The 27,426-nt window shown below is 60.0% G+C and overlaps 1 protein-coding gene across 1 annotated transcript; it reads left to right on the forward strand.

Annotated features, from left to right (window-relative positions):
* Window positions 1–3,449: 3,449 nt before the first annotated feature.
* Padi3 (peptidyl arginine deiminase 3) lies at window positions 3,450–27,225 on the forward strand. Its single transcript, XM_071618689.1, has 16 exons — window positions 3,450–3,541; window positions 11,266–11,446; window positions 13,244–13,316; window positions 16,145–16,206; window positions 16,874–16,991; window positions 17,888–18,013; window positions 18,254–18,432; window positions 18,619–18,722; window positions 18,804–18,915; window positions 19,445–19,552; window positions 20,261–20,412; window positions 21,559–21,703; window positions 21,796–21,898; window positions 24,342–24,421; window positions 25,719–25,844; window positions 26,945–27,225. Exons 1-16 carry the CDS (start codon window positions 3,450–3,452, stop codon window positions 27,176–27,178), a joined length of 1,995 nt encoding a protein of 664 aa, XP_071474790.1. The 3' UTR covers window positions 27,179–27,225.
* Window positions 27,226–27,426: the final 201 nt, after the last annotated feature.

Genomic DNA, 27,426 nt, shown 5'->3' on the forward strand with positions numbered 1-27,426 from the left:
CCCAGCCCCCTGCCACGGCCCCCAGGGGTTCTGGAGAAGGCGGGCAGCCTCGGCACGTTGGAGAAGAGCAGCGATGGCCTCGGCGGGCGGCCACTCTGAGTGCTCCCCTCCGCTCGGACGCCTCCCTGGGGCACCAGAGTGGCTTTGTGCCCACATCAGGGCCCAGTGTCCCAGGCGCTGCCCCAAGGACCCTGGTTTTGAGCCTCCTCTGGCTCGTGCAAGACCAGGAAGGGAGGTCCAAAGTGTCCTCTTTCCAAAGGGGACCCAGGCTGTGATCCCCAGCGCCCTGCAGGTGCACGTAGGCAGACAGGGACCGGAAAACCCAGTGGCCAGGGCCTGTTAAACAAACAACAATAATAACAAAAGCAAGCCACAGAAACCCTTTAATGCCTGACTCCGTCCTCAGAAGGGTGCTCGTTACTGTGCCGAGAGCCTTTAATTAGGAGAGCAGGCTGCTTCCGGCTGCAAAGTGCTGAGAGGCAAAGTGAGGCCTGGGGAGGCCAGTGAAGAAGGCCTGGGCAGGAGGGTTGAGGCCAGAGTGGCAGAGGAGGCTGGGCGACGATCTCGGGCCCCGGGGCATGGGGCTCCTGGGCTTTGGATTTTGGACTCTGAATCTGAAGGCAGTTGGGTGTTCCAGATGTGGCAGGGGGTGGGGGACCATTAGGTTATCTCTGAGGGTGCGGCTTAATTTCCTTTAATAGACTTAATTATTCCCCTTCGCTCTGCGGGCAGTGGGAGGGGAAGGCTCACCCGCTCTCCCTCAGTGACCAGGGACCCTGCATGTGTGCCTTGGGTTTTGCCAGTGAGTAAGCCCCTGTGGCAGGAGGAAGGACCAAGACGCCATGTGAGGCTGATAGCCCTGGTGAGGTCACAGGCGTGTGCGGGCAGGCTGGGCCGGCTGGGCTGCAGGCGCGGCAGGAGGGAGCCGGCAGCCTGCCCTCCTGCCCCCACCGGCCGTGGGACCGGGGGCTGTGGGCCCTGGACTTCTGCCACATGGCTCTTGTGGCCTAGGAGCTCCTTGGGAACAAAGGCACCTGGAGCTGCCGTGGCTGGGTGGGTGGGAACCCGGATCTTCCCCTTCCAGAAGGTTCCGTGGAGCCCCATCTGCAAGCTCCCGCTCCTACCCGAGCCCGCTCTTCTGTGATGGTGACCAGCTGAGGCTGAGCCAGGAAGGAAAGGACAGCTCTTCAGGGCTGGGGGTGTGAGGCCGGGGTCAGGAGTCCCTGGGGAAAGAGTCCTGGAGGGAGGGAGGAAGAGAGGAGCCCAGGGAGGTGAGCCTCGGGAGCCACGCGGAGTGTGGGGCTCTGGAGTCGCTGCCAGGGCTCTGGGGGTCCCGGCGTCTGGTCTAAGAACGCTCTGGGTGGCCAGTCACCTCTCGGATCAATAAAAACGTCAACATGCATTTCGTTACCCGGCTGCCTCCTTGGCCTGATTTCTGGGCTAGGGGAGGATGGGTTGTGTGGGTGGGGAGCCGGCGTCCGGGAGGCCACCCTGCCGCCGGCTCCTGGCTCAGCCTCTGCTGGCCGCAGGGACAGCACCTGCATCAGGTGAGTGAGCACCAGGCAGGCAGCTGGTTCAGCAGGACGCTGGGCACATGCCCGTCACCAGGGGCACCTGCCCTGCTGAGATGGCTGTTGGAGGAGGGTGGTTCCCAAGGGTGGGTCCCACCTCTTCCTCTCTCCTTGCCTGGGCCACCTCCTCCATCTGTCAGAAGACAGCTGGGCGGGCTGGACCCTGTCAGCAGAGGGGGAGATTCCCCACAGGGCTGGCACCCGGGCACAGGGCACCACAATGCCCAGCCTCAGCAGTTTCATTTCAGAGGCCTGAAAATATCACCCCTCTCAACTTCCGCACCTGCTGCGGCCTCTGATACACCCTTGGGTGCTCACTCACTCACTAGTTTTATTTTAGCTTGGGGCCCATCAGTCATGGACACTTAAGTCTGAACGATCCACAGATCTGTTTTTGGAAGCTGGGGAGAGATGAAGGAGTGGACCTGCTTCCAGAGGGAGACATGGGGCTCTGAGCAGTTCCTGTCCCCAAGCACAGTGGGCCAGCACCCTGGGGGAGACCCCACCAGGTTCTCTAGCTGTTCCCTGACTGTGCTCAGAGGCAGGTGAGGGAGACAGTCTGGGGCATCTTTCCAAACTCTTCGTTCTTCTTTCAGAGCTGAGTTGGCCACCAAGTCATTTTACAGATGAATAAGGTGAGTTGTCACTGGGCCCAGTGGCCCATGGCTCTCCTGGTAAGAACACCCTTCCAGAAACTGGGATTTAGAAGCAACAGCCTGAGGGCCCAGCTGAGATCCCTGGACTGATGCAAACGTCCCAGTGAGGACTGTGGGCAGCGGTCCTTGTCCCCACCCTGCCTCCGACGACCAGCAGCACCAGGGAGGAGCACGGAACCCTCTGTTCAGCACCTTCAGAGCCTCCCCAGGCAGGGCGGGTCCCCGCCATTATCTCTGCCAGGATGGTGATTAGCTGCATTTTCTGCAGATGAGGAAACTGAGGCCCCGAGAGAGGAGGAGACCCCAGGCCACTTGACGGGAGCCTAGATCTAGATCTGGACCAAGATCCCTCTTCCCAGGGCCCTGGCTCCTGAGGAGCCCGAGTGTCCCTCTGGCCTCGGCTTCCCCACCCGACAAAGGGGCTTCCTGCTCTGACATTCTGAGCTCCCGTTGGTGGGAGAGGATTTTCATTCTCGTCACTTGTCCCTTTCAGGGGTTTCGGCATCTAATATTAACAACAGTAATAAGATAACGCCTGGGTCCCCAAGAGCTCTATCAGCATTGGCCCATTTCAGCCTCACGACAACCATTTCTCAGATGGAAAAAGTGAGGCTTGTCCAAGGTCATCCACCCCAGAAGCGGCCGAGGCAGGTCTGAAATATTCCTGCCTCAAAACCCAAGCTCTTATGAAAGACGCCGGCGCTTCCTTCTCAAGACCATCAAAATGCTTGGGGAGGCTTGTAAAAGGTCCCAATGGCGCTGCAGCCCTGACCTCCTGCCTGGGGCTGCAGGGGACCTGGAGCGGGCACTTCCACCAGCTTCCCCAGCAGGGTAAAGCCGCTCCCCCCTAAACCTTGTTTCTGAAAATGCAGAGAAAGGGGTGCGGGGGTGAGCCAGGGCCAAGAGGGAGCCCACGCATTTCTGCCCGTCCTCCTCCCCTGCCCCCCACAACCCAATGCCCTGGCCGGTACTTGTGGGGACTTGCTCCCCTCTGAGCCAGGAATTAACTCGAGGTGGAAGCAACAGGTTCATATGCAAATACTGGGTTCCTTCCAGCCAATCGTGAGCGCTTGCCTCTGGAAAGAGGCTGGGCTTCCAGGACCAGAACCAATGAGCATGCACCCTGGGCTGGAAGGGCGGGGCCGGGGACATTTAAACCACATCCCAAAGGGCCTCTGGGGTAGTGCTGGGTTTGGTGGCCTCAGCCCAGTCCAAGGCCAGCATGTCACTGCAGAGGATTGTGCGCGTGTCCCTGGAGCATCCCACCAGTGCCGTGTGCGTGGCCGGTGTGGAGACCGTCATTGACATTTATGGGTAAGACCCGACGGCCAGGGGTTTGTGCGTCCTTGGCTCTGACCCCATGGGTCTTCCTCTCCAGGGGCTGGGAAGAACTTCCTCTGGGCTTCCGCCTGGCCTGGCCTGGCTGTCCACTCCTCAGACTTGGCCTTGGAACAGCAGCCAATCAGGGAAGCTTGCTCAGGTTCCAGCAGGGGACTCCAACTGCAGGAGGCTGAAGCTCAGTAGAAGAGACTGGCAGTGGCTGAGCTGGGTCTGGGGACTTGGAGGCTGCTGGGGACCTGGAGGCTGCTGGGCACTTTCACCATCCAAAGATCCTGTAGATGGGGCTGGGGGTCTGTCTCAGGCATATGAATAGGAAGAGGCGTGTCCTTGCCCAATAATCCCCTAGCTTTTGAGGCTGAGAACGCAGCATGGAACCGTGTTTTAAAGACTGTGTCTATCTCCACGGCACCTGTAGGCTCCAGGCAGTGTTCTGGAGCTCGCCAGGCCCTTGGAGTTTAACTCTTGAGCTAAACTCAGCAATTCCACCCTGACGACGAGCCTGTGGTCTAGGCTCATTGTGAGCATCATCTTGGCTGACAAGCAAAGGCCCAGAGAAGGTGAAACATTTGCTCAAGCCACACAGTAACAAGTGGCAAAGCCAGGGTTTGGAGCCTGTCACAGGCTAGCTCAGCTGTCCTGACACTTGAGGGATTTCAGTTCTGGTTTCCTCCAGCCATTCAACGCCCATGCATTAGGCCCCAACTGCATGCCAGTCTAGCACCTCATGACTTGTGGTTTCTCTCTCCCAGGAAGGAAAGGAGGGTCCGGGTAGGGGTTTAGGAGCTGGGCTCTAGGGAGCGCCCAGGAGCCAGCTTCTTAGTCTTTTGAGGAGTCTCGTTTCTGAGGCTGAGCTGGGGACAGGCAGTCAGCATGCCTGTGGTGGGCAGGGTGTGGATCCCTGTGACCGTTTCTGCCTCCCAGCCTCCCTTTGGGCCAGGTTTCTGTCCACCTCGTCCTCATGGGGGGTCCTGTGCCTTGTATGATATTGAGCAGTATCCTTGGCCTCCCTCTGGAGGCCAGAGACACCCCAAACCAAAATGTCTCCAGATATTACCAAATGGTCCTAGGGCGTGAAATGACCTGCTGTTTCTTTTCTTTTTTTCCGTACTGGGGACTGAACCCGGGGTGCTTTACCACTGAGCCACATCCCTAGCCATTTTTATTTTTATTTTTATTTTTTTGAGACAGGGTCTCACTAAGTTGTCCAGGCTGGCCTCAAATTTGTGATCCTCCTGCCTCAGCCCCCTGAGTAGCTGGGATTACAGGTGTGACCACCATGCCTGGTTAAAATCACCCACTCTTTGAGAACCAGCGTCCCAGACTTAAGAATTTAAAGATCCAAGTGAATTTAGTTGGAAGCCAAGATGGTCCCAAAGTGTTGGATGGCGAGGGTGAGAAGCCGGTCATGGTGGGGGCCAGCTGGCCGCCAGGAGCTAAATCCTGGTTGAGGGGCGGGGGCGTGAGGGTGGGAAGAGGAATCAGTGGCTCCTGGGGCCAGGAGGAGGGTGAGGGGGGCAGATCCCTGCTGCCCGGCGCCACTGTCTGCCCCAGGGCTGCGTGCCCACGGGGGTGACTCACTGCCCCAGCTGCCGGGTGCCCGTTGGGCAGAGGTGTCTTCAATTTGACCTGTGCCAGGAAACCTGGAGGAGGCAGAGGCCACTGGTCTTGGGGCAACCTGACCGAGATGGGCCCTGCTGAGGAGTCACAGAAAGCGGTGTGTGGGGGACAGCCACGGGGTGGGGGTGGGCAGAGACTCCAGGTCTTCAAACCTGGATCCTTAAACTGCAGTGCCCCGCCCACCCGGGGCCGGTGGAGCTTCTGGTTGGCTCGCTCACACGTCCATCAGTGTTTCCTCCGGGGCTGGTGCATGCCAGGGCCTGGGGACCCCGCAGGCTCAGCCACCGCTTCCGCCGGCCCTGGGGGTCTAGCAGGCTGACCGGCTTCCTGCAGGGGCCACAGAGAGGACTCCTGTCTTGGAAGGGGAGCCCCCGGGGTAGCTCCGAGGGTTTGACAGGCCTGGGGGCTCAGCCTGGGCACTCTTGGGGGGAAAGGGCGTGAGGTGTGGTGACTCAGCCCTGGTCTGTGACACCCCAGCTGTCTGGTCTTGGAAAGGTCCTTTGTCCCCGCAGAGCCTCTGCCTTCCATTATCAGCGTGGAGACGGAGGCCTGCAGCCCCAGCGCTTCACACGCTCCAGCAAGTTCTCAGGCCGCCCATGAAGGGAGGCTTAATAGCTCCTTCCAGTGCCCTGAGGGGTGAGCGAGCCCCAGGCCCAGCCATGGCGCAGGCTCGGCGTTCTACCCTCTCAGGGCCATCCACGGGTGGCATGATCATCACCCCCTTCTTATGATGAGGGAACGGGTCATGCAGCCAGTGAGTGGCAGGGCCAGGAGGGGACCCAGTGGTTTGGCCTTTACTACATAGGGCAGGCAGGAAGGCTGAGTGGGGAGTGGTTAGTGCCCAACCTCTGGGGGACACTAGACTGAGGTGACTGTCGCACCATCACCACGTCGTCATAGTTTCAGGGCTCTGTCCTGAGCCTGGGTGCGGCACCAGGTGGCTGGGAACAGCACCGAGCCGCATGGGGGAAGAAGAAATGGAGAAAAGAGGCTGGGCAGTCAGGGAGGGCTTCCTGGAAGAGGAGCCTTGATGGACGGGCACTGGGCCTCGCTGTCCCCCATGCACCCTGTCCTCCGCCTCCCCAGGAGTTGCAGGTGGCTCAGGCCTGGCTCCTGAGCAGTGAGTCCTGGGACCTGGAAGGGGAAAGGGTAAAACGCAGCCTGCGCCCTGACTGGCCGGCTCGCTCACCCCTCAGGGCATCTAGAAGGAGACATTCAGTCTCCCTTTCACAGATGCAGGGAGGCAGCTCAGAGGGACAGTGGCCCAACCCGTCCTACCCTGCGAGGCACAGCCGGGGCCGAAGCCAGCTGGCCGCTCTTCTCCTGGGCACTTTCTCAAGGCTGGAGCTTCGGGTTGAGATGGGGTCCTCAGACTCGAGTCCTGGAAGGGGAGGGGTCTCACCAGGCAACATCGAAATCCCAGGAGACTCTGGTGGAGTCGCCCCAGGGCCCAGAGCCACGGGGTGGTAGGTGGGCTGGACGCATTCCCACCGGGCACTCCTGGAGCACAGGAAGTGCTTCTCGGAGTCTGTCAGGTTGTGGCTGCTCGCGGGCTGAAGGGCCCTCGGAGCCGGTCACCTTTGGGATCTCTTTTGGAGAGCAGTTGGTCCCCAGGCTGGTCTGAGGAGCCTCTGGGGTCCCAGGCACTCTTCGTTTTCTGGATGGAGAAACTGAGGCCAGAGCAGGAAGGGACTGCAGAGTGTTAGGGGCAGAGGTGAAACTAAAAGCCACGTCACCCAGGTCAACCAAATGGCTCAGAATATTAGTGACAGGGAAACTGAGTCACAGAGGTGCAGAGACTCACCTGGGGGGCTTGGGGACCCTCTGCACTTGGCTCCGAGGGCCCTGGAGCCCCGGGTGTTCTCAGAGACCCCAAGCTGTCAGGTCCAGCCTGCATGGCTGCAGAGGGCCCAGCACACACAGCAGTCCAGGGGCCACCAGATGTCCCTGAACTCCTTCAGGATGCCAGCCCAGACGCTGACAAGAAGGGGCAACCTTGACCTGGGGGGTATACAACTCGCTCACCTTGGAAAGACCCCGAGAAGCAGCACTTAGAAGAGCCAGAAGGCAGGGAGTCCCCCATTGAGCCACATCTCGTGGGTCCTGAGCAGGAAGCAGGCCACCGCCTTTCCCCTGGGGGGATCCCTCCTCCATTAGCAGGTGTCTCCTGGGGGACCATGCCCGGGGATGAGCTGTCAGCCTCCTCTTCTCCAGCAGAGTTGCTCCACCCTGGCTGTGCCTTCGAATCACCCGGGGACCTTAAAAATATACTGCCGGGCCCGATGCAGGGGCGCGCACCTGTGATCCCAGTCTCAAGAGCCTGAGTCAGGGGGACTGCAAGATCAAGGGCAGCCTGGGCAACTTAGAGGGATCCTGTCTCAAAAATGAGGATCATGATGGTAAAGGATTGTGGTTGTAGCTCAGGGTAAAGTGCCCTGAGCTACCAGGAAAAAAAAAAAAACCGTTGCTGGGCCTGTGGTGGGGCCCATGGCGGGGCACCTGCTTCCACGCGAGGCCCTGGGTTCCCCTGTACATCGGAAAGCCTGGCTCCCTCACCGCCAGGGGCCCAGCATCGATGGCTCTTTGCAGCACTCATTAGGGATAACTGTGCGGCCAGGGTTGAGAACCACCACCCTCACTGGGAAGGACACTCAGCTCCTGTCACCTAAAACATGCCTAATGGAACTGAGAGGGGAGTAAGGACCTTGGACTTGGTGACAGGAGGAACAACATCTAGTGAGCAGGAAGGTACCGCGGGACTTTATGTGGGCTTCAGGAGGGGACAGCACTGATCCTGGGCCAGGCTGGCCCTGAACAAAGGGAGAGGGAGCTTTTACTGACTTGCTGAGGCGGGCTAGGGTCTGGTCCCTGGTCAGGGACACGGTTCCAGAAGGGATTCTTCTTGCATCCGACGGCCAAGGTCATTGTCCGCCTGTACCCTTGAGGCTGGCACCACCATCCTGTGCCCACATCCTGGCCTCTGGCTCCATCCAGGTCCCAGGACAGGCCTGAGGGTTCGGGGACTCAGGCTGCTGTGGCTGCTGGAGTAGCTCACGGGTGGGTGGGACAGACACCAGCCCCAGGGGGCGGGGACACAGCTGCATGCAGAGCCCAGGGGAATGTGACCCGAAAGTGAAGGCAGCAAAGGGACCGATGCCACATGAAGACAGAGCTCCCCTCGAGGTGCCATCAGGCAGCTGCGGACCCCAGTGAAGACTCCGATGTTTGGTAAAAATAGCCTTCAGGTCCCCGAGGAGTAACCTCGGCAACGGTTAGCGTCGTACCCCACGCGTCAGAGGTGTGACATTGGAAACTAACGACCTGTTGCCTGGCTGTGTGGCTTCCAGTATTAGCGACTCAGTCGACAAGAACAGGCGAAGCCGAGGGTTTATTTAGGCTTTCTCCGGTGACAGTCTCATCTGGTGCAAAAATTCTGCTTCTCGAGCTTCCTGGGGTCTCGCGACGGGCCTGCTGAGCAGAGCGTACCCTGCCGCCACGCCCCCTGCGCCCCGCGGTGTACCGCACTGTCCCCGCCTCTGTCCCTCCACGGTGGCCCTTGATTGTCTCAGACCAAAAGCCCTGAGTTTGGGTCCCAGTTCTGTCAGCTCGGCTGCGTCATCTTGCATGACTTCCTGCGGCTCCCTGGGCCTCCGTTTCCCGGGCACCTGGCCTTGAGCAGGGGGTTATGCGCTCTGCTCCCGGGGGCCTCTGAGCCCCATCCTGGACTTGGCAGGCTCTGTCCACGCTGGACGTTTGAGGCAAGAGCGCTGATCTGGAGCTGGGCCCTGAGCAGGCGCGTCTTCCACCTTCTCAACTGCACGGGCCTTGGGAGAAGTCCTGGTGGGGCCACCATTTCCCAGGGCAGAGCAGGGCAGGGTGCAGGGCATGGGATCAGGAGGACAGAGGTTTCCTGGACCTGGTTCTGTTGTGAGGCTGGCCTGGGGAGGGGACTGGGACCCTTGCCGACTGGGGAGAGATGCAGAGCCCACTGGAATCTGCCGTCCTGGGGGCGGGGGATCTTACTTGACATCTTGTCCATCTTTCTCTGTTCAACCACAGGGACTTTCCCCTCAGTCTCCCAGCTCCTGAAGTGTTTGGTTTTGTTCTAGAAGCTGAGGCCCTGAGCCCATGAAGGGAGAGGACGGGTTCGGGTTTGTAGTGACCATAGAGCTGGCTGAGTCTATGGCTCTGTCACTTATCCACTGTGTGGCTTTGAGCAAATCACCTGCCATCTCTGAGCCTCAGTTTCCTCATCTGCAAAGTGGGGATGATAGTGCACACGCCATGCAGCTGTGGGAGTTCCCTGCACCCACTGTCACCTTGTGGTTGTCACAGGGAAAGGGAGAGATGGGTGAGTGTGGAAGAGCTGGTGGTCGGTTCCCAGAAGGGTGACCTTGTGCTGAGCCACCTGTATTTGCCCTGGGGGACCAAGGTCCAGCCTATCTGGGGCAGCGCACCCTGAGCCCCGTGCTCCCTCGGCAGGCATCGGAATGGTGTCCAGTGACGGCTTGGCTCCAGGCCACCTGCAGTCCTGCCCCTGCTGCCACCAATCTGCTTTTCCCTAAGGTGGGTCAGAGGCCGGCCACCTTGAGGGGGACCAGCTCTGCCGGCTTGCTGGGGCCTGGCACGTTGTAGTGCTGGTTCTGAGTCCATGACACAGCACCTGGGTCCCAGCGGAGCAGCGCTGCGTGTCGTCTGGTTTACTTCTCTTTATAGAAAGTCACTGTGAGAAGTCAGAGCCACCCTTGGTGGAGGAGGCTGCAAGGGCCAGGACGCATTGGCCCATCCTGAGACTCGGTTTCCCCAGGGGTGATGGAGTCACAGCCCCTTCAGAGGCTGTGGCGAGGATCAGGAGCAGATGTAGGGGGAGGCTTAGCTGGGCGTCCACAGCAAGTGTGCCGGCCGGGCCCGAGTGTAGTGATTATTGCTGTCCCTGGGAGCCAGCCTGGTGGGGCAGGATGTGGCTGCAGGAGCCAGGTGGCCTGGGTTTGGATCCCAGCCTGCCCTTCCAGGCCTCATGACCTTGGGCAGATTTCTTACCCTCAGTTTCCCCGTCGGTAAAATGGGAGGCAGCGGCAGCGCTCGGCTCCTAGAACTCCTGAGGGACCTACATGGTACAGCTCACAAAGACGCTCCACAGGGCCAGTGTGCAGTCAGGGCCCCTCCAGGGTCGGCCACTGAAACCCAGGAGGCCTTCTAGCCCCTCAGCCACAGGGGCCTCTCCCTACGTGGTGACCGCTGAGCCAAGACGCAGGCCTGCAGCCATCTGCCCTGGGCGATGCCAATCCTCAGCTCCCTCATGGGGTCTAAGGCTCTGAGGCCATTGCGAGAGTGGTACATGCACCTGCTTCAGCCCGCAGTGCCGGGGTGCACAGCAGGAACCCCATAATCAAGGGATGGACAGGCTGGTTTTCAGGCAGGGTTCCCGGATTAGCAGGAATGGGGAGACACCGTTCCAGGGACCAATGGCATTATGGAGATTTTAAACCTATAATTAACACCTGGTTGTTTGATCCAATCGGGCCAAGTTTCCCAGGGGACATGGCAGTGCTGTGAGACAGCCTGGGCACAGTGTCAGAAAGAGGCAAGTGCATGCTTGGCTTTGTCGTGTGATGCTGTGTGACTTCAGCTTGTTGCTAGACCTCTCTGAATCGTAGTCTCTCCCTCATCAGATGGGCATGATTCTGCTCACTTTGCATGTAAGCTCCCTCTCACACACACACACCCACACACACACACAGCACACACTCAGCAAAAACTAATCCCAAGGACACTTAATCGCCTGCTAAGGAGCCATGTCGGGGACCTGGGGTGAGAATGCTTTCCTAAGCTAGAGACGCAGAGCCCCACGGAGCCGCTGGGCAGAGGTGGGCCTGGAGCAGGCAGTTGGGTCCTGACTGGGGAGGAGTTTGCAGTTCTGTTGGAGGCAGAGACACCCTCGAGGGGAGAGGAGTGCTGGCGGGGTCTTGTGGGTGGGGGGCTCCACGCCTGGGAGCTGCTTGTAGGGTGGTCCTGGAGGCGGCGGGCGGGCACCTGAACAAGGGCTGCTCTCGGCATGTCCTCGGCTCCTGCTCTCCCAGGTCGGTCCCTGAGGGCACAGAGATGTTCGAGGTGTACGGGACCCCCGGGGTGGACGTCTACATCTGTCCCAGCTTCGAGAGGAGCCGGAAGCGCGCGGACACCAGGCGGTGGCACTTCGATGAGGGCCTGGAGATCGTCGTGGTCATGAACTCCCCCAGCAACGACCTCAATGACAGTCATGTGAGTGGGGCCCTGGCCTGGGGAGGGGGCAGAGGCGGCCACCCACCCACAGGCCCACATCCCCTCTCCCCAGTGTGGGCGAGCGCCTGGCCCTGGGGCCAGAGGCTGGGGTTCGAGTCCCAGCTCTGCAACTCGAGAACCACAGTGTGACAGTCCCCACTGTGGCCCACGGGTTGGCTCGGGGATCTCGGCTGCTCCGAATGAAGAAGGGCAAGCTGGGAGGGAGGGACACTCCTGCCCAAGGAGACGCCCTGCCTAGGTGACAGTTCCCTCAGGTGCCTCAGTTTCCCCAAAGACACTCTCTTCCTGACCCATTTTCAGGACGGGGCGGGGGGCATTTAAAACATGGAAGAAATGGGTGACCTTTGAGCTTGGCACCCCTCAGAGGGCTAAAGGGGCCCAGGACTGGGGGGGTGGAGACGTGGGCCCCTCCATGGCCAGAGCAGCGCAGTGGAGACTGACCACGTCAGGCTCGGGGTGGCGGACGCCATCCAGCCACACACCAGCAGGTGACACGAGGGGCGGGTCCCCCTTTCACAGGGACTCAGAGCAACTCTTCAGGGCCTCACAGCTAACGGGCAGGAGGACTAGATCAGCGCAGGTGGCAGGTGGCAGGTGGCCTCAGTCCCCTCTCTGTCCCACCCGTGCTGTAGCTCCGTGGGGCGCGTGGGCCAGGGCTCACTGAACCCATGTTGCAGATGGAGACACTGAGGCCAAGGGGTGTGGGTCCCCTGAAGTCCCACCTGCTAGTGAGCAGCAGAGTCAGCGAGGGGCAGGGCAGGTGCCCCGAGCAGCACGGGAGGAGCAGCCTGTGGAGGGCGCCCGGCAGAACCGGGGCTCTGGGGCTGCCTCCCCACCCTGAGCTCCTTGGCCCCGATGGCTGCTAGGACAGAGCAAGGCCAGGGTCCCCCGCCCCCCTCCTGACCCCACCTGGCAACGGGGATCAGTCACGGCAGGATTCAGGAGCTCTCAGGACTGAGCAGGTCGGGGGGCTCGGCAAGACCTCCTCCCTCCGCTGAGTTGAGAACACAGAGCCCGAGAGCGGAGCCCACGTCTGGGGGAGGTCCGAGGACAAGCGGGCCGGAGAGGACTTGGGTGTCTCTGCCTCCAGCCACCTCCTCACCAGCCTTGGGCCGCTCCAGCCGGCAGCACGAGGAGCCCCCGAGCGTCCCCACCGTCCATGCTGTGGGGCCGGGATTACTATCCCGCTGTTAGGAAAAGTGAGGCCAGTAACCCCCACCCCCAAGGTGTTCACCCCTGACGGATCCAGGACCCAAGCCCAGGCTGTAGAGCCCTGCACTTGACCCTCCCATGAGGCCACCTGCCTACCGAGGACAACAGCTGGTGTTTCTTGGGCACTTCCTCAGGATGTACTACGATCCTCCGGGGTGGACCTACATGGTCCCCGCTTTACAGATGAGAAAACAGAGGCAGCTCTGAGAGGGGAAGGGCCTTGGCCAAGGTCGCAGAGGCCAGAGGGGCTGGGCTCAAGTCCAGGCTACGTCCAGGGTTTACCTGTTCTTAAACCTGCCTGGTCCAAACTCCTCTCGTTACAAATGGTGAAACTGAGACCCAGTGTGGAGCGGGGGCTTGCCAAGACCACATGGGGGGGTCGCTGGTAGGACCGGGACCCGGGTCTCCATAGACTCCCACAGAGAGTTCCGTCCCACAAACGGGCCAGCCCAGGCCCGGAACAATGAGTAACTCGGAGCAGGCTAAGGAAGAGCTGGGTGGGGCCGAGGTGCAGAGCCCCCATGCTCTCCTCACAGCCTGACCGGCCCCTCTCTCCCTCCGCAGGTTCAGATCGCCTATCATTCCAGCCAGGAGTCTCTGCCCCTGGCCTATGCAGTGCTCTACCTCACCTGCGTAGGTAAGTGGGGGGCTCTGCTGCGGGCGAGGCCAAGGGGTCTTGGCTAAGGGCAGGGAGGTGGTTAGGGATGACAGCAAACCAGGGATGTCTTTAAAAAATTAGTTGTATTTTTTAAAATTAAAAAAGTACAGAAAATTCAAACAGTACAAGAATATACACTTAAAAGTAGACCTCCCTCCCTCCAAATCAGGGCTTCCTGTTCCCCAAGCCAGCATCCTCCCAGAGAGATAACTGATACATAAGCTCTGTGCAAGTGGTTCAGATGCTGAAACTCTCAGGCAGGGAGTGGAAAGTGACTTGGGTTCCTGTGTTAACGGTTCTAAGATCAGGGGGGCATTTCAACAAGGAATTGAAAATTATGATTCAAAGGAAATGCAAAAATCAGTCATGGAGATGAAAAATGCCTTTGATGGATTGTTAGTAATCTGGATGTAGCTGAAGAAAGAATTGGTGAACCTGAAGATAGGTCAGTGGAAGTTACCCAAACTGTAACAAAGAGAAAAAAAAGTGAAACAAGCAACACAGACCTGAGAACTCTGGGACAGAATCAGGTGGTCTGAACTCAATGCAGTTTCCATCAAAATCTCAAAGTGGCCTTTTCATAGAAATGTGTAAAGCTGATCCTAAAATTCATAAGAAGCACAAAGAGCAAGAATTACCAAGACGAGGCCCTGGGCTTGTGGCTCAGTGGTAGAGTGCTTGCCTAACACAGGTGAGGCACTGGGCTCAATCCTTAGCACCATGTTAAAAATTAAATAAATAAAACAAAGGTATTGTGCCCATCTACAAGTAAAAGGTTTTTTTAAAAAATAGAAGAATTACCAAGACAATTTTGAGAACAAGGTGGAAGGATTCACAGTACCAGATATCAAAAATTTTCCAAGCTATAGAACTTGAGGCAGCATGAAATTTGTGCAAGTTTAAGTACATAGACTAATGAACCAATGGAGAGCCTGGGGACAGACCCAGGGTTCAGGGTTCTGCATGGGGAAGAGATAAACTTGGAGCCCTACCTCACACCATAGCCTACAAAATTGCACATGGCAGCAATTAGCAGGAAAGTTGAGCACGTTTTATGTGTCAGAGGCATTTGCAGAAGCAGAGCTGCTGGGCTCAAGGGGATGTGTCTTTAAATTTTGATAGATGTGGCCAGATTGCTTTCCAAAAACTCTGAGCCACATTTGGTGCCTACAACAGCATGTGGGCCTCCTGGCTAGCAGGTGCAATCTCAGCCTCTTCTCTCTGTGCCAGTATGACAGGTCACCATCCCCCCGGTTGCTTAAATATGCCTTCCGTTAATTAGGAGTGGGGATGGGCATCTGCCCCAGACCCTGCCCCCCAACTCATTTGAAAACATGCAGAAAGTTCATAAAGCTTATTATATGTATACACACACACACACACACACACACACACACACGCACACGTGCACACACATTAAATGAACAATTACAAAGCAAACACTGGAGTGGCAATTCTCATGTCAAGAATTAAAATACAACTAGTGCCCCAAAGTTCCCCCCCAACCCCTCTCTGATCACAACTTCCTCCTTCTCCTAAAGGTAAACACTGTTTTGTGATAATATTTCCTTGTGTTTCTTTATGGTTTTTACACCTAAATGTTCCCAGCAGATCACATAGACTGGATTTGCAGCCTGAACTCTGTGGATGGAATCGTCTCTCACGTGTTCCTTTGGGTTGGGCCCCTTCTGCCCCAGATTATGTTTATGAGGTTTATTCCCTGGTGGCCTGGTGCCTGAGTATCTTGTCATAGGGTAAAAAAATCATTTGAGCCAGGTGTGGTGGTGCACGCCTGTGATCCCAACGGCTCAGGAGGCTGAGACAGGAGGATCCTGTGTTCAAAGCCAGCCTCAGCAACTTAGCGAGGCACTAAGCAACTCAGTGAGACCCTGTCTCTAAATAAAATACAAAATAGGGCTGGGTTTGTGGCTCAGTGGTCAAGTGCCCCTGAGTTCAATCTCTGGCACCAAAAATGAGAAAGAAAAAAATTGAAATCCCCGCCCCTTCTCTCTTAAGAAATAATATTATTTTTTCTTGATACTGGGGATTGAACGCAGGAGTGCTTAATCACTTAGCCACACTCCCGGCCCTTTTTTATCTTTTATTTAGAGACAGGGTCTCGCTGAGTTGTTTAGGGCCTCTCTAAGTTGCTGAGGCTGGCTTTGAACTTGCGATCCTCCTGCCTCAGCCTCCTGAGCCACTGGGATTACAAGCATGAGCCACCGTGCCTGGCCTGTTTTTTGCAGGCGCAGAAAGATTGATTCAGGCCCCTTGAACACTTCACTGGCACTGCAAGATCTCCCAAATTCCTAGGGAGAACTGTCAAGTTGGGATGTGGGTCTGGGAGTGTGGGTCGCAGCTGAAGTGGAGGCTCCGAGAAGCCCCACAATTGGCAGGTGGCAGAGCTGATGCGCATCCTGGTCAGCCTGACCAGAGTTCAGGCTCCCTGTCCCAATCCAAGGAGGCGAGACAGACTGCTTCTCACAAACCAAGAGTGTCCCCTGGTGAGCAGGCTCAGTGCAGGCTGTGCCCGAGACAGTGAGGGCTGGGGGGATACAGAGAGGGAGCAGTCAGGACGGCTTCCTGGAGGGGTGGCTTTGGCCCTGCCCCTCATCTTCCCCGTGGGCTCTTACCCAGCCCAGGGAGGGAGGCTGCAGAGCCTCCACCTCTGGCGGTGCCTGCTGGGAGATGCCACACCCCTGTCCAGCCCCAGACGGGCCCTGACACTGGGCTGAAAACACAGAAGTCATGATCTGTTCTGGGCTCCTGGGGACCTCGTGGGGACTCACCCACTGCCTCCCCTGCAGACATCGCTCTGGACTGTGACCTGAACCGTGAAGGCGGGCAGGACGGGAACTTCGTGGACAAGGTAGGTTTCTCCACCTGGGCCCAGGCGGTGGGGGTGGAGTGTGTCAAGCCACTGTAAGCCCAGGTCACGGGGAGAGGCCATTACAGGTATCCCCCTGCTTCCCAGCGGATGCTGAGGCCCAGGGGACCAGGCATGAACGGGATCTTCATTCACCAAGAGAGAAATCTTCACCAGAAATCACCAGGCACGAGGCTCCCAGCCTTGGGCTGGGCCTCCGTTGGTTGGAGGAAAGTTCTGGATTTGTGGGCAAAGTCAAGGGTGGGCAAGCGTTTCAAAAAGTAAAGGTCAGATGGTGGACATTTGAGGCCCTGGGCCGGGCGTCTTCCTGCCTCGGTGGGGTAAAAGTGGCCGCAGTCAGCACATAACCCGTGCGACTGTCCTAGCAGAACCTGACCACGGGGACAGGCAGCCGGCAGACGTGGCGCTGGCCACAAGGAGCTGACCCCGTCTGGGTGAACAGGGACCTGCTGAACGCGAAACTGTGACTGACTTCTGGACCCCATAGTGGTGCATTAAATGCAGCCGGTGTCCAGAGGAGGGTCCAGGAGGCTGGTGGGCGAGGAGGACTCGGCAGCATTCGGGTGCAGGGACGGGCAGGGGCCCCAGCTCACGGGGCTGGAGGGCAGCAGGGTCCAGCCCTTCGCCTGCTCTGTTTTCTCACCGACAGCGGCAGTGGGTCTGGGGCCCTGAAGGGCATGGAGCCATCTTGCTGGTGAACTGTGACAGGGACGACCTCAGCAGCGATGTCCAGGACAACTACGACCAGCACGTGGGCTGCCTACAAGGTGGGGGCCGGGCAGCCTGGGCCCCTGCTCGTCCAGGTCACGGCTCAGATGCCCCAGGGTCCGGGCAACCCCCAGGTGGGGCTCTGGTGGCAGAACTGGGGGCCGGAGTGGCCACCCTGGGCACACCGTGGAATTGCTCAAAACCCACCTCAGGCTGGCGCCGTGTCTCTCTGGTGTCCCCAGAGCCAGTGGCGCTCCCGTTGCTGCAGAACCTCTGGAAATAATCCACCCTGCTTTCCCCTTCCTCCAGGGGAACAAAGGATGCAGCGTGTTTGAGTACCTACTGTATGCCCTGCCCTTCTCACGTATCTTGTCTGGTCACAGGAGGAAGGGTGTCACCATCCCAACCGAGAGATGAGGCCCAGAGGCCAGGAGGCTCCCAGCCTCCCTGTGCTTAGTGCAAGGTTTTCCCCTCCAGCCCCTGATCCAGACCCCACCCCGTACCTACCTTCACTCAGGGACGCCTGCCCTGCCAGGTCCACTTGGACCACAGCAACCAGAGGACCAGGCAGGGACAACCTGGGGTGGAGGTGGCCAGTGCTCCCACATGAGATGCTCCCAGGGGCCATTGGAGATGGGAACGTGGAGCCCAGGGGGGAGGGGCCAGCCCAGCATCACAGCCCACCTGTGTGGCTGCCGGGTGGCCTCTGCCCTCTCCGGGCCAGGCATGGGGATGGCGGCACTGCATGTCGCGTTTCTGGGCAGATGAGGAAACGGGGGCCCACATGTCACACTGTCACACAGCTCCATGGTGCTCTTGTGGTGGCTTCCGGTGTTTTCACAGCTGGGACACCTGAGTCCTGGCGCTCACTGTCCTGGGGACAAGGTGGCCAGGACAGGAGGTGCAGGGGATCCCAGCACCTCTCTGAGTCAGTGCCCTCTGTGTGGCCCCCCAGACCTGGAAGACATGTCCCTCATGGTCCTGCGCACCCAGGGCCCCGCAGCGCTCTTTGAGGACCACAGGCTCATCCTGCACACCTCTAGCTCGGACGCCAGGCGAGCCCGGGTCTTCCACGTCTGCGGTGAGTCCCTGGGCACCCCCCCCCCGGGCGGCCGCCCTGGCAGCTGGGCAGGCTCGGGTCCCGGGAAGAGTTCCAATAGTGGGGACCTTGCAGGCCTGGGGGTCACACCTGCAACCCCCCGCCCTTCGCCAGGGAGAGGCGGGCAGGGGCTGTCCCGTGTGCAGTCGGGGTGAGGCGCGGCCCTCCCGGCCTCCCGCTGCCCAGGCCCCTGCGGTCACAGCCGCCCCGCCTCCCTCCCAGGCCCCGAGGACTCCTGCGGGGCCTACAGGTGCGTGCTGGGCCAGGACAAGGTGTCCTACGAGGTGCCCCGGCTCCACGGGGACCAAGAGCGCTTCTTCGTGGAGGGCCTCAGCTTCCCTGACGCCGGCTTCCCGGGGCTGCTGTCCTTCCACGTCACCCTGCTGGACGACTCCAATGAGGTGGGGCTTGGCAGAGGCTCAGGGTGACACCTGGGCCCCGGGGACCCAGGTTTCTCTACTGTGCTGCTGGCTCCTCTCCAGCCAGGAGAAGCCGGGCTTTGTTAGGGACCCGGGGACAGAACGAGATCCCCCCTCCCGGCTGCCAGACGGCAGACCTGTGCTGTCCCACCCCCGTGGTCCCCGCAGGACTTCTCGGAGGCCCCCATCTTCACGGACACGGTGGTGTTCCGCGTGGCGCCCTGGATCATGACGCCCAGCACCCTGCCGCCCCTGGAGGTGTACGTGTGCCGGTGAGTGTGGGCGGCGGGTCCCCAGGCTCCCAGCCGCCCGCCGGCCCTGGCTCTCAGTCCCTGTCCCTGGCTCATCCACAGCGTGAGGAACAACACGGGTTTCGTGGAAGCGGTGGCCGAGCTGGCCAGGAAGGCCGGCTGCCAGCTGACCGTGTGCCCGCAGACCGAGAACCGCAATGACCGCTGGATCCAGGTAGTGCGCCCCGGGCGGGCCTGGCCCGGGCTCCACCTGCAGGGAGAGGCCAGCCTGCCCCGCTGGGGCCCTCGGGCAAACAACGAGCCATCTCTGTCCCCCACCTTCCTGGTCTGCCACCCAGGGACAACAGGCCTGGGCGTGCAGTTCATGGACCCTGGGCCACCTTGGCCTTCAGAACCAGAGGGGTCAGGACTGACCTGGCCCTCGAGGTCCGAGGAGGAGGCATCTGCACCTGTCAGGGCCCTCGGTGCTGTCCCAAGGCCAAAGGAGATGACTTGTGCCCAGTGGCCTGTTAGTCCATCTCAGGCCTCTCTGGGTCCACCCTGGCCTGACCCCTTACTGGGACACCCTCAAGGTCATGTCCATGTTCTCATCCCTCTGCCCTGCTGTGTGACCACAGGCAAGCACGTGCCCTCTCTGAGCTTCCAGCCCCTCCTCCAATCAGCAGGCATCCTGACCCCAGAGTGCCCATGGGGAGTGGGGAGCTGCTGGCTGTCCACAGCTGGGCATGTCCCCTCGTTGGCAGGATGAGATGGAGCTGGGCTATGTCCAGGCGCCACACAAGACCTTCCCCGTGGTCTTCGACTCCCCCCGGAACGGGGAGCTACAGGAATTTCCTTACAAGAGAATCCTGGTGAGTCGTCACCACAGCTGGCCTGGGAGCCGAGGGGCCACCCTGGGGTGCGTGGCACCGGGAACATACTGGAAGTTTGTTCTGTAAGGATGAGGGCAGGTTGCCAGGTGCAATTCAGGAGATGCCAGGTCACGTTGGGATTTCAGAGAAGCAAGGAGGAAGTTTTTGGTATAAGTATATCCAAATGGGGGACCCTCCACCTCCTGGACACACAGGGGTCAGACCTCTGCTGGCCCCTGATGGTACGTAAGTTCCTTCTGAGAGATGCCCTGGGGAGACACCGAGGGCCGGCATCAGCCTGCTGATCCCCAGGCGCGGGCACCCAAGGTAGCCAGACCCTGGCCCCCGGGCTGGCCGTGGCAGGAGGGCCGCAAGGGTCCGGGCAGCTGCCTCAGGTGTGTCTGAGGGGAGCACAGAGCCACCTCAGTGGCCCTGTGACCAGGGGCTGGCATGGCCTAGGGCCTGTGTTCTCGGCTTCAGCCCTAGGCCTGCATGAACTGGCTGCTGGGTCTGACCCGTGGTCACTCAGTCTCCCCCCTGTGGTCACTCAGTCTGCCCCCCCCGTGGTCACTCGGTCTCCCCCGCAATGGTCACTCGGTCTCCCCCAGCCATAGTGGCTCTGCCCACCTGTCCTCTGGGAGCTCAGAGCCCCGAGTCCGTCCAGTCCTCCCTGGCCTCCCCGCCCACCTGACCCCCGTCTCCCGCCAGGGTCAGGATTTTGGCTACGTGACTCGGGAACCACGGGACAGGTCTGTGAGCGGCCTGGACTCCTTCGGGAACCTGGAGGTCAGCCCCCCGGTGGTGGCCAACGGGAAGGAGTACCCCCTGGGGAGGATCCTCATCGGGGGCAACCTGCCCGGGTGAGAGGGGCAGGGACTGGCGTCCGGTGGAGGCTGGGGCGGGCATGGTGACCAGGGCTGGGGCCAGGGACCGCTCCGCGCCTCGGCACCAGCAGGGAGTGACGTCACTGTCGTCCTACATGGGGTGGGGGGGCGGAGGGCTGTTCCCGACGCTGTCGGCACCTGAGAGCCAGAGCCAGGACCTCGGAGATGGCTCAGTTTGACCCTTAATTCTGCAGGTGAGCCCAGGGAGGGTGGGTGACTAGGCCTGGACCTTCTGATTCTGGAATAAAGAGATGATGCTGACCACAGCGTCCACCAGTTAACAGTGACAGAAGACAGGCTTCTCTTCCCCACTGTCCCTGGAGACAATGCATTTGAGCCAGAGCTCATTCATACAATAGTGTAAATGACTAACAGAGGGTCTTTTCTTGAGCGTAGGGCAAGGGCTGTATGAGACGTGCAAAGTGACCTTCTGGTGACACAGATAGACTCACAGACTGTGAGTCATTGAATGCGTGGCACAGAAGAGCTGGTGGACAAGAAATGACACCACAGTGGTTATTTGCTGTGGAACAGATCAAGACACTGAGCCAATCAATTCAGCAAAGCTGTTAGAACAGACTCAGGATCAATTAGTAGATAATCCAGAGTCGAGCTTTAGAGGGGACCAGCTGTCCTCAAATACACGATCCCCCAGAAAGAGGAAAAGAAAACAGGATTTAAATCCACAAACCTAAAATACTGTAAGGCCCTGGGGATGCTCTTATCCACCTCTCTCCCCACTGACATCCAGGAAGGTGAGGGTGCAGCAAGAGAGATCTAAGTTAAACTCAAGGAAGAACTGCCTGACCATGGAGGGATGGAATGTGGGTGTGAAACTGGTGACTTGGAGTCTATCTATGAGAACAGGGTCTGAGGGTGGTTCTGAGGATTTGCCCAGGGGGCAGGGCCTGGTGGGTCACTGCCCTGGTGTGACTGACCTGTCCCCAGTCTGCCTCATCGGGAACGCACCTGGTGGGGTATGAAATGCACACATTATGGTCTTTCCTGCTTACAAAAGAAATGCCTTTTGTAAAGTCAGGTTCTGCAGAACTCTCGGGGTCTGGGCTTCCATTTCCTCGTGGAGTCTTTCTTAGTTACGTGACTTCTTAACCCTGTGACCAGGTCGAGGGGCCGCCGGGTCACCCAGGTGGTGCGGGACTTTCTCCACGCCCAGAGGGTGCAGCCGCCCGTGGAGCTGTTTGTGGACTGGCTGGCCGTGGGCCACGTGGACGAGTTCCTGAGCTTTGTCCCTGCCCCGGATGGGAAGGTGAGACTCGGCATCTGGGGCAGGGGCTGGGCTGCAGGGGCTGAGCCGGGCCAGGCCGGGCCGGGGCTCAGCCGTCCACGCTCCGCACACAGGGCTTCCGCATGCTGCTGGCCAGCCCCGGCGCCTGCTTCAGGCTCTTCCAGGAAAAGAAGAAGCGGGGCCACGGCAGGGCCCTCCTGTTCGAGGGTGTCATTGGTGGGTAACGGAGCTGCGTCACTAAAGGAGGGACACGGTGGCTTCAGAGAGGGATGGCTGGTTTTAAAGCAGTGCTGTCCCCCCAAATTCGGGACCCCTGGCTCCAGCCACTGCTGCCTGTGTTGGGGCGGAGCTGAGGCAGGAGGTGGGGGGACCGTCCATATGGGTGGGCATGGAGAAATTGGGGACATAGCCAGCCTGTGACCAGTACAGTTGCACCAAGCTCTCTGCTTAGAAGGTTCTGGAACTTGGAGTTCAGTGTTCTGTGTCACCTTCTTGGATCCTAATAACTTGTGTTTTGTAAGTGAAGTCCGAGGGGTAAATCAGGCATGTGCTGAAGGCTTGTAGCCTCTGCCTCCCAACCTCCCTGCCTCCCGGGGTGGGCTCTCTGCTGCCCACTCCCTCGTCCTCTGGATCCCAGCTGCCAGGTCTCCCTGTCTCTGTCACCGCCCAGGGACACTGTGGTCCTCCTCCCCCAGCAAGAGCTTGGGCCTGGGATCTGCCTGCAGGGACATGTGCTGGGGGCTTGGCCGGGGTGAGCCCGCAGCAGCACATGGCCCGTGAGGGGCTCCCACGCTCTGGATGCAGCCCCTGCGTTGGCCGGGTGGGGTGGCGGGCCTGGGGGGAGGGGTGGGAGCCCTCCAAGCTGCACAATTTGCGGGTCTCATTCAGGAGCTGCCTGGCCACTTGTGCGCTGGGCACATGCACCAAGTCAGGGCTCCGCCTCTGGGTGCTTCGAGGGTCCACCCTGTCCCATGTATGTCCCAAGCTCAAAGGAGTGCCACATCAAATAACAAATTAAAAACCCTGTGGCAGGCTGAGAGAGGGGAGGAGCAGCGGTTGTGGGTCAGTACCATGAACGGCTCCTTTCTCCTGCTTTTTGAACGAGAAACCCACGTTTTCGTGTCTCACAGGAGGAGTTTGGAGGGGCAGGGCCACCGTCTGGGCCAGCGTGCAGGGGTGTCTGCCAACTCCACCCCCTCCCGTCCCCACTGTGACCACCTTATCCCCAGGGGGACCTTCCTGAAGCCTGGGATCCCAGGGGTCTCAGGACAAAAGCCCCTTTGTCATTGGGATCATGGATTCTCCTGGTCCAGGGCCACCTGCGTAGGCACATGACCCCGAGAACAAAGCTACCCCAGAGCAGAGACTGCGGAGTTCCCAAGTATCCTCCCCTCCCAAGTGCCCCGGCGTCTGTGCTGACGTCACCCTGTGCCCAGCATGACACTGGAACCGGCCATAAAGTAGAAGCCCATAATTCCCAGTCCATCGCTCCCAAAGGCTCGATTCCTATGAACCCAAAGTAAACCTTAAAAATCCTCCAGTCCAGAGCTGCCGGGCCAGGCGGGGCGGGGAGGGGAGTGCCCCCTTCATCTTCCCTGGGGGACCAAGTTCACGGTGAGCTGGCCCAGAATCAGGTCGAGAGGAGTTACCCCACTGCCTGGCTGGGAAGGAGACCCCAGGCCATGCGGCCACCGTACTCAGGGCCGACCCACAGGCGTGGTCATGGCTTCACAGAGGTAGAGGTGGCACCAGTATTAGGCACCCAGGTGTGCCAGACCCCATGCTTGGTGCTTGTGGACATCACCACGCTGATCCCCAGAGAGCTGGGAGGATTCCAGCCAGCCCCCTTCAGACCCCAGGAAGAGGAGGCGCAGAGAGGGGAGGCACTGGCTGGAGGGGGCAGCTGAGCTGGGGCAGCAATGGAACCAGCTGCCTCCAACTGGGCTGGAGGGACGGGAACCGCAGGTGTATGTGTGCTGGAGGGAGCCCTCTCCTCCCCCTCTCCAGCCTAAGGCCCTGTGACCACTGAGCCCCCAAGTCCCAGCTGTATGACCTTGGGTGAGTCATCTGGCCTCCCCAGCCTCGTCCCCTCATCTGTAAAGTGGAGATGATAACGAGTAGCTCATAGGGTGAGACTCCTGAGATGCTGGGCTCTGGACTCAGGGCAGCGCAGGCCAAGTGCAGGTGACCAGCGAGCGGTTGGCCTATCCTCCCTGCACCTGTCCGGCCATCTCCATGGGACCCCATCAGGCGGCAGGAAAGCTGGGCTTCTGGGGAGCCACCTCCTGAAGGGCAGGCCAGGGCCTGATGGTGTCCACTCCCAGAACTCGCTGATTGACTGCTCAGAGAGCCGATAGAGGTCGGTCCTGGGGTGGGGGCGGACAGCGACGGACCCCAGGTCCCCTCAGCCAAAGGAAGAGCAGCCGCTACTCAGCGCCCTGGGGGGTTGCAAATTTCCAACTCACCGCCTTCCTACTTCCAGTGACTCAGTAAGCCTAGGGCTCAAGGAACAGAGGCGGCGGGACCCCGACTTCTGCGGTCGGTCCTGGACTTGCAGAAGGCCTTGCATGTGCAGGAGTCAGAGAGCCGTGAACATGGCCTTTGCCTGTGTGCCTCCTAGAGCCAGCGGCCCTCTACGGTCTGTCTCTCCCCTCCACAGGCAACGGGCGGGTCAGGACCATCTCCATCAACCAGGTCCTTTCCAACGAAAACCTCATCAGCTTTAATAAGTTTGTGCAGGTACAGAGGAGAGGCTGTGAGTGGGAAGTGGGCGGGGCTCGAGAAGGAGAGGGCAGGTGGAGAGTGGGCGGGGCTTGGGAAAGGGGTGGGGCGGGGAAGTGGGTTGGGCTTGGGACAGGAGAGGGCGAGGGGGGAAGTGGGCGGGGCTCGGGACTGGAGAAGGCAGGTGGAGAATGGGCGGGGATTGGGACAGGGGCGGGGTGGAGAGTGGGCGGGGTTTGGGACAAGGGGCAGGGTGGAAAGTGGGCGGGGCTTGGGACAGGAGAGGGCGGGTGGAGAATGGGCGGGGATTGGGACAGGGGCGGGGTGGAGAGTGGGCGGGGTTTGGGACAAGGGGCAGGGTGGAAAGTGGGCGGGGAAAGAAACAGCAGGGGCGGGGCTTGGGTAGCAGGGGGCGGAGACTCACAGTTCAGGACAGCCCAGGCTGGAATGGCCCAGACACAGGGGCTCCAGTGCCCACCTTCCTCCTGGAAGAAGGTGTGAGTGTCGTGCACCTGAGGAAGACAGGTGGCCTTTGGCTGTGAGCATCCAGCAGAGGAGTGACCTCAAACACAGGGAGGGTTGGAAGTCCGCGAGGAACATCACCGAGACCACCACGTGGGCAGGAGGAGAGGAGGCGAGAGACCAGTGGGCAAGCCGCTTGGTCACCCAGGCAGAGGACTGGCCTTTAGACCAGACAGAAGCAGTGGAGGCTGTGGGAAGTGGCCAGGTCAGGGGCAGGTTCTATGGGTAGTGTCCCCAGGACTTGCTGTTGGATTGGACACGGAGGTGGGAAGGAAGGAGAGAAAGACAGCAGACTTGTGGTCTGGGCAGCCAGGGGGAGTTGGAGAGTCTGCAGAGGAGCTGGCTTGGGGGTAGAGATCAAGAGTCCATCTTTCCAAGATCATTGTAATGTCATGTGTAGATAATAAAAAAAAAAAATTCCATCTTGGGACCCATCTGAGCAGAGATGCCAAGGGGGCGGTTGTCCTCGAGAGTCTGAGCTCAGGACACAGACAACCCTATACAGAGAGGGGCAGTAGAAACTTGGGACCTGTCAGTGTTTTAATGTAGAGACTGAATGAGATCCCTAAGGAGGGAGGATTTCAGAGAAGAGGGTCAAAGATGGAACATTCCGGAACACTCTCAGTTTAGCCCAGAGGGGCACAGAGCAGGTATATCTCCACCAAGGGGCACAGAGGTGAGGTTTGTGTGGACGGTTGATCCGTGGGCACTCGGTCCTCATGCCCCTGCTCAACTGCGTATGCCCCCAACACACATGGCAAGGTGTCCCCAACTCGGCCCCTCCCACCCCCAGAGCTGCATCGACTGGAACCGCGAGGTGCTGAAGCGGGAGCTGGGGCTGGCCGACCGCGACATCATCGACATTCCGCAGCTCTTCAAGTCTGAGAGGAGAAAGGCCACCGCCTTCTTCCCAGATTTGGTGAGCCCACCACCTGGGACCTGGGCCTTCCTACGATGAGGCTCCAAGCCTCCGTCCCCCAAGCGGGGACACATTTAATGGCAGTCATGTTTGGGATTGCGATGGCTGGAGATTGGTCTGACGCCATGGCTTATGGTGGCTGTCTGTCATGGTCCCTGTAACTGGCCAAGCCCTGGCTCAAGGGTGGGGGGGGGAGGGGTGACACGTGATGTTGGTGGAGTGAAGGGATATTTGCACCTGGGCTCTTGGGGCTGTTCTGTCCCTGTCCTCCGGCTCGTGGTTGTGCAACACCCACGTCTATCCTGACGTGGTTCCAGATGGCCCGGCTCTCAGGAGCTTCCACTCTGATCCGTGGAGAGGGACACTCTCCGCACCTCTGAAAACAAGTCCCAGTGATCTACTTCATATTTCTATTTCAGTTGGGAGGGGAGGGCAAGGTGCCCCCAGTTTAAGGGGTAGGAGTGGGGGTCCAAGAAGGCTTCCCGGTAGGGGCCTCATTGAGCCCTAAGAGGTTGCCCCCCACCCGGCCCTCCAAGTCTTGCATCTGAAACACACACCTGGGCCCCACTCAGTCCGGATTCAGCAGCCTGAGGGGGGGGTCCGGGGAGGCTGCTGCAGCTGTATCCGCCCCCAGGTGGCGCTGGCGTGCCCTTGGGTCACCTGCTCTCCCTCCCTCTCCGCTTCCCCGAGGAGCTGGGGCCGCGGGGGCCTTTCCCCACCACCTTTGCCTCACCTCCTTCCTGCCTCTCTGGCTCTGCCCTTCCTGCCTCTTCCTTCCCGTGGCCCTGCGAGGTGCCCCTGGAAGCTTGGGCAACGTTCCGGTCCTTGTGTTGGCAAAACGGAGGCTCTCCCCAGCGGCCTCGGCCAGAGGGACACTGCGTAACCTGAGGGCAGGACAGCGCAGTGGGCCGCAGGGGGTCCTGGGCCTTTCTCCTCTTGCCCTCCCTCTCCCTCCCGGGTGCTGGCTGTGCTGCCCTCCCCTGGGCAGATCTGGATATGGCCACCTAACTAGGTCCCGCATAGGCGGAGACGGACTCTCCCGGGGTCAGCTCCGACCTGGGTTAGGGTGGCTGTTGATTCAGCGCTGTCCCCCCCCCCAGGTGAACATGCTGGTGCTGGGCCAGCACCTGGGCATCCCCAAGCCCTTCGGGCCCCTCATCAGCGGCCGCTGCTGCCTGGAGGAGCAGGTGCGCGCCCTGCTGGAGCCGCTGGGGCTGCACTGCACCTTCATCGACGACTTCACGCCCTACCACATGCTGCACGGCGAGGTCCACTGCGGCACCAACGTGCGCCGGCAGCCCTTCTCCTTCAAGTGGTGGCACATGGTGCCCTGAGCCCGTCCCCCCAGCCTCCCCTCCCCCCGCAGTGGTGGCCCCCGAACAACGAGCATCAAGAGACCCCCCAGGTTCCAGATCGAATGCGGGGGGGGGGGGGTGACCCGTCCCTCTCAGAAACCTTTCCCTAGAAGCGTCCACCCCTCGCCTGCAGCCTGTTTGGTTCTCAGGCATGAATCTTCTTGGCCTCCCGCGAAGAAGGACCTCATTTCTGTGGCTCTCATGTGGATCAATATGACCCATGGGGA

The sequence above is a fragment of the Marmota flaviventris genome, chromosome 10 (assembly GCF_047511675.1).
Source record: "Marmota flaviventris isolate mMarFla1 chromosome 10, mMarFla1.hap1, whole genome shotgun sequence".
Lineage (NCBI taxonomy): Eukaryota > Metazoa > Chordata > Mammalia > Rodentia > Sciuridae > Marmota > Marmota flaviventris.

What these genes read in the sequence shown, in the direction of transcription:
- Padi3 (XM_071618689.1), top strand. Translation starts at nt 3,450, where the DNA reads ATGTCACTGCAGAGGATTGTGCGCGTGTCCCTGGAGCATCCCACCAGT. An exon ending in ACCGTCATTGACATTTATGG is followed by an intron (nt 3,542 to 11,265) that starts GTAAGACCCGAC and finishes CTGCTCTCCCAG; the next exon opens with GTCGGTCCCTGAGGGCACAG. An exon ending in ATCGGGGGCAACCTGCCCGG is followed by an intron (nt 20,413 to 21,558) that starts GTGAGAGGGGCA and finishes CCCTGTGACCAG; the next exon opens with GTCGAGGGGCCGCCGGGTCA.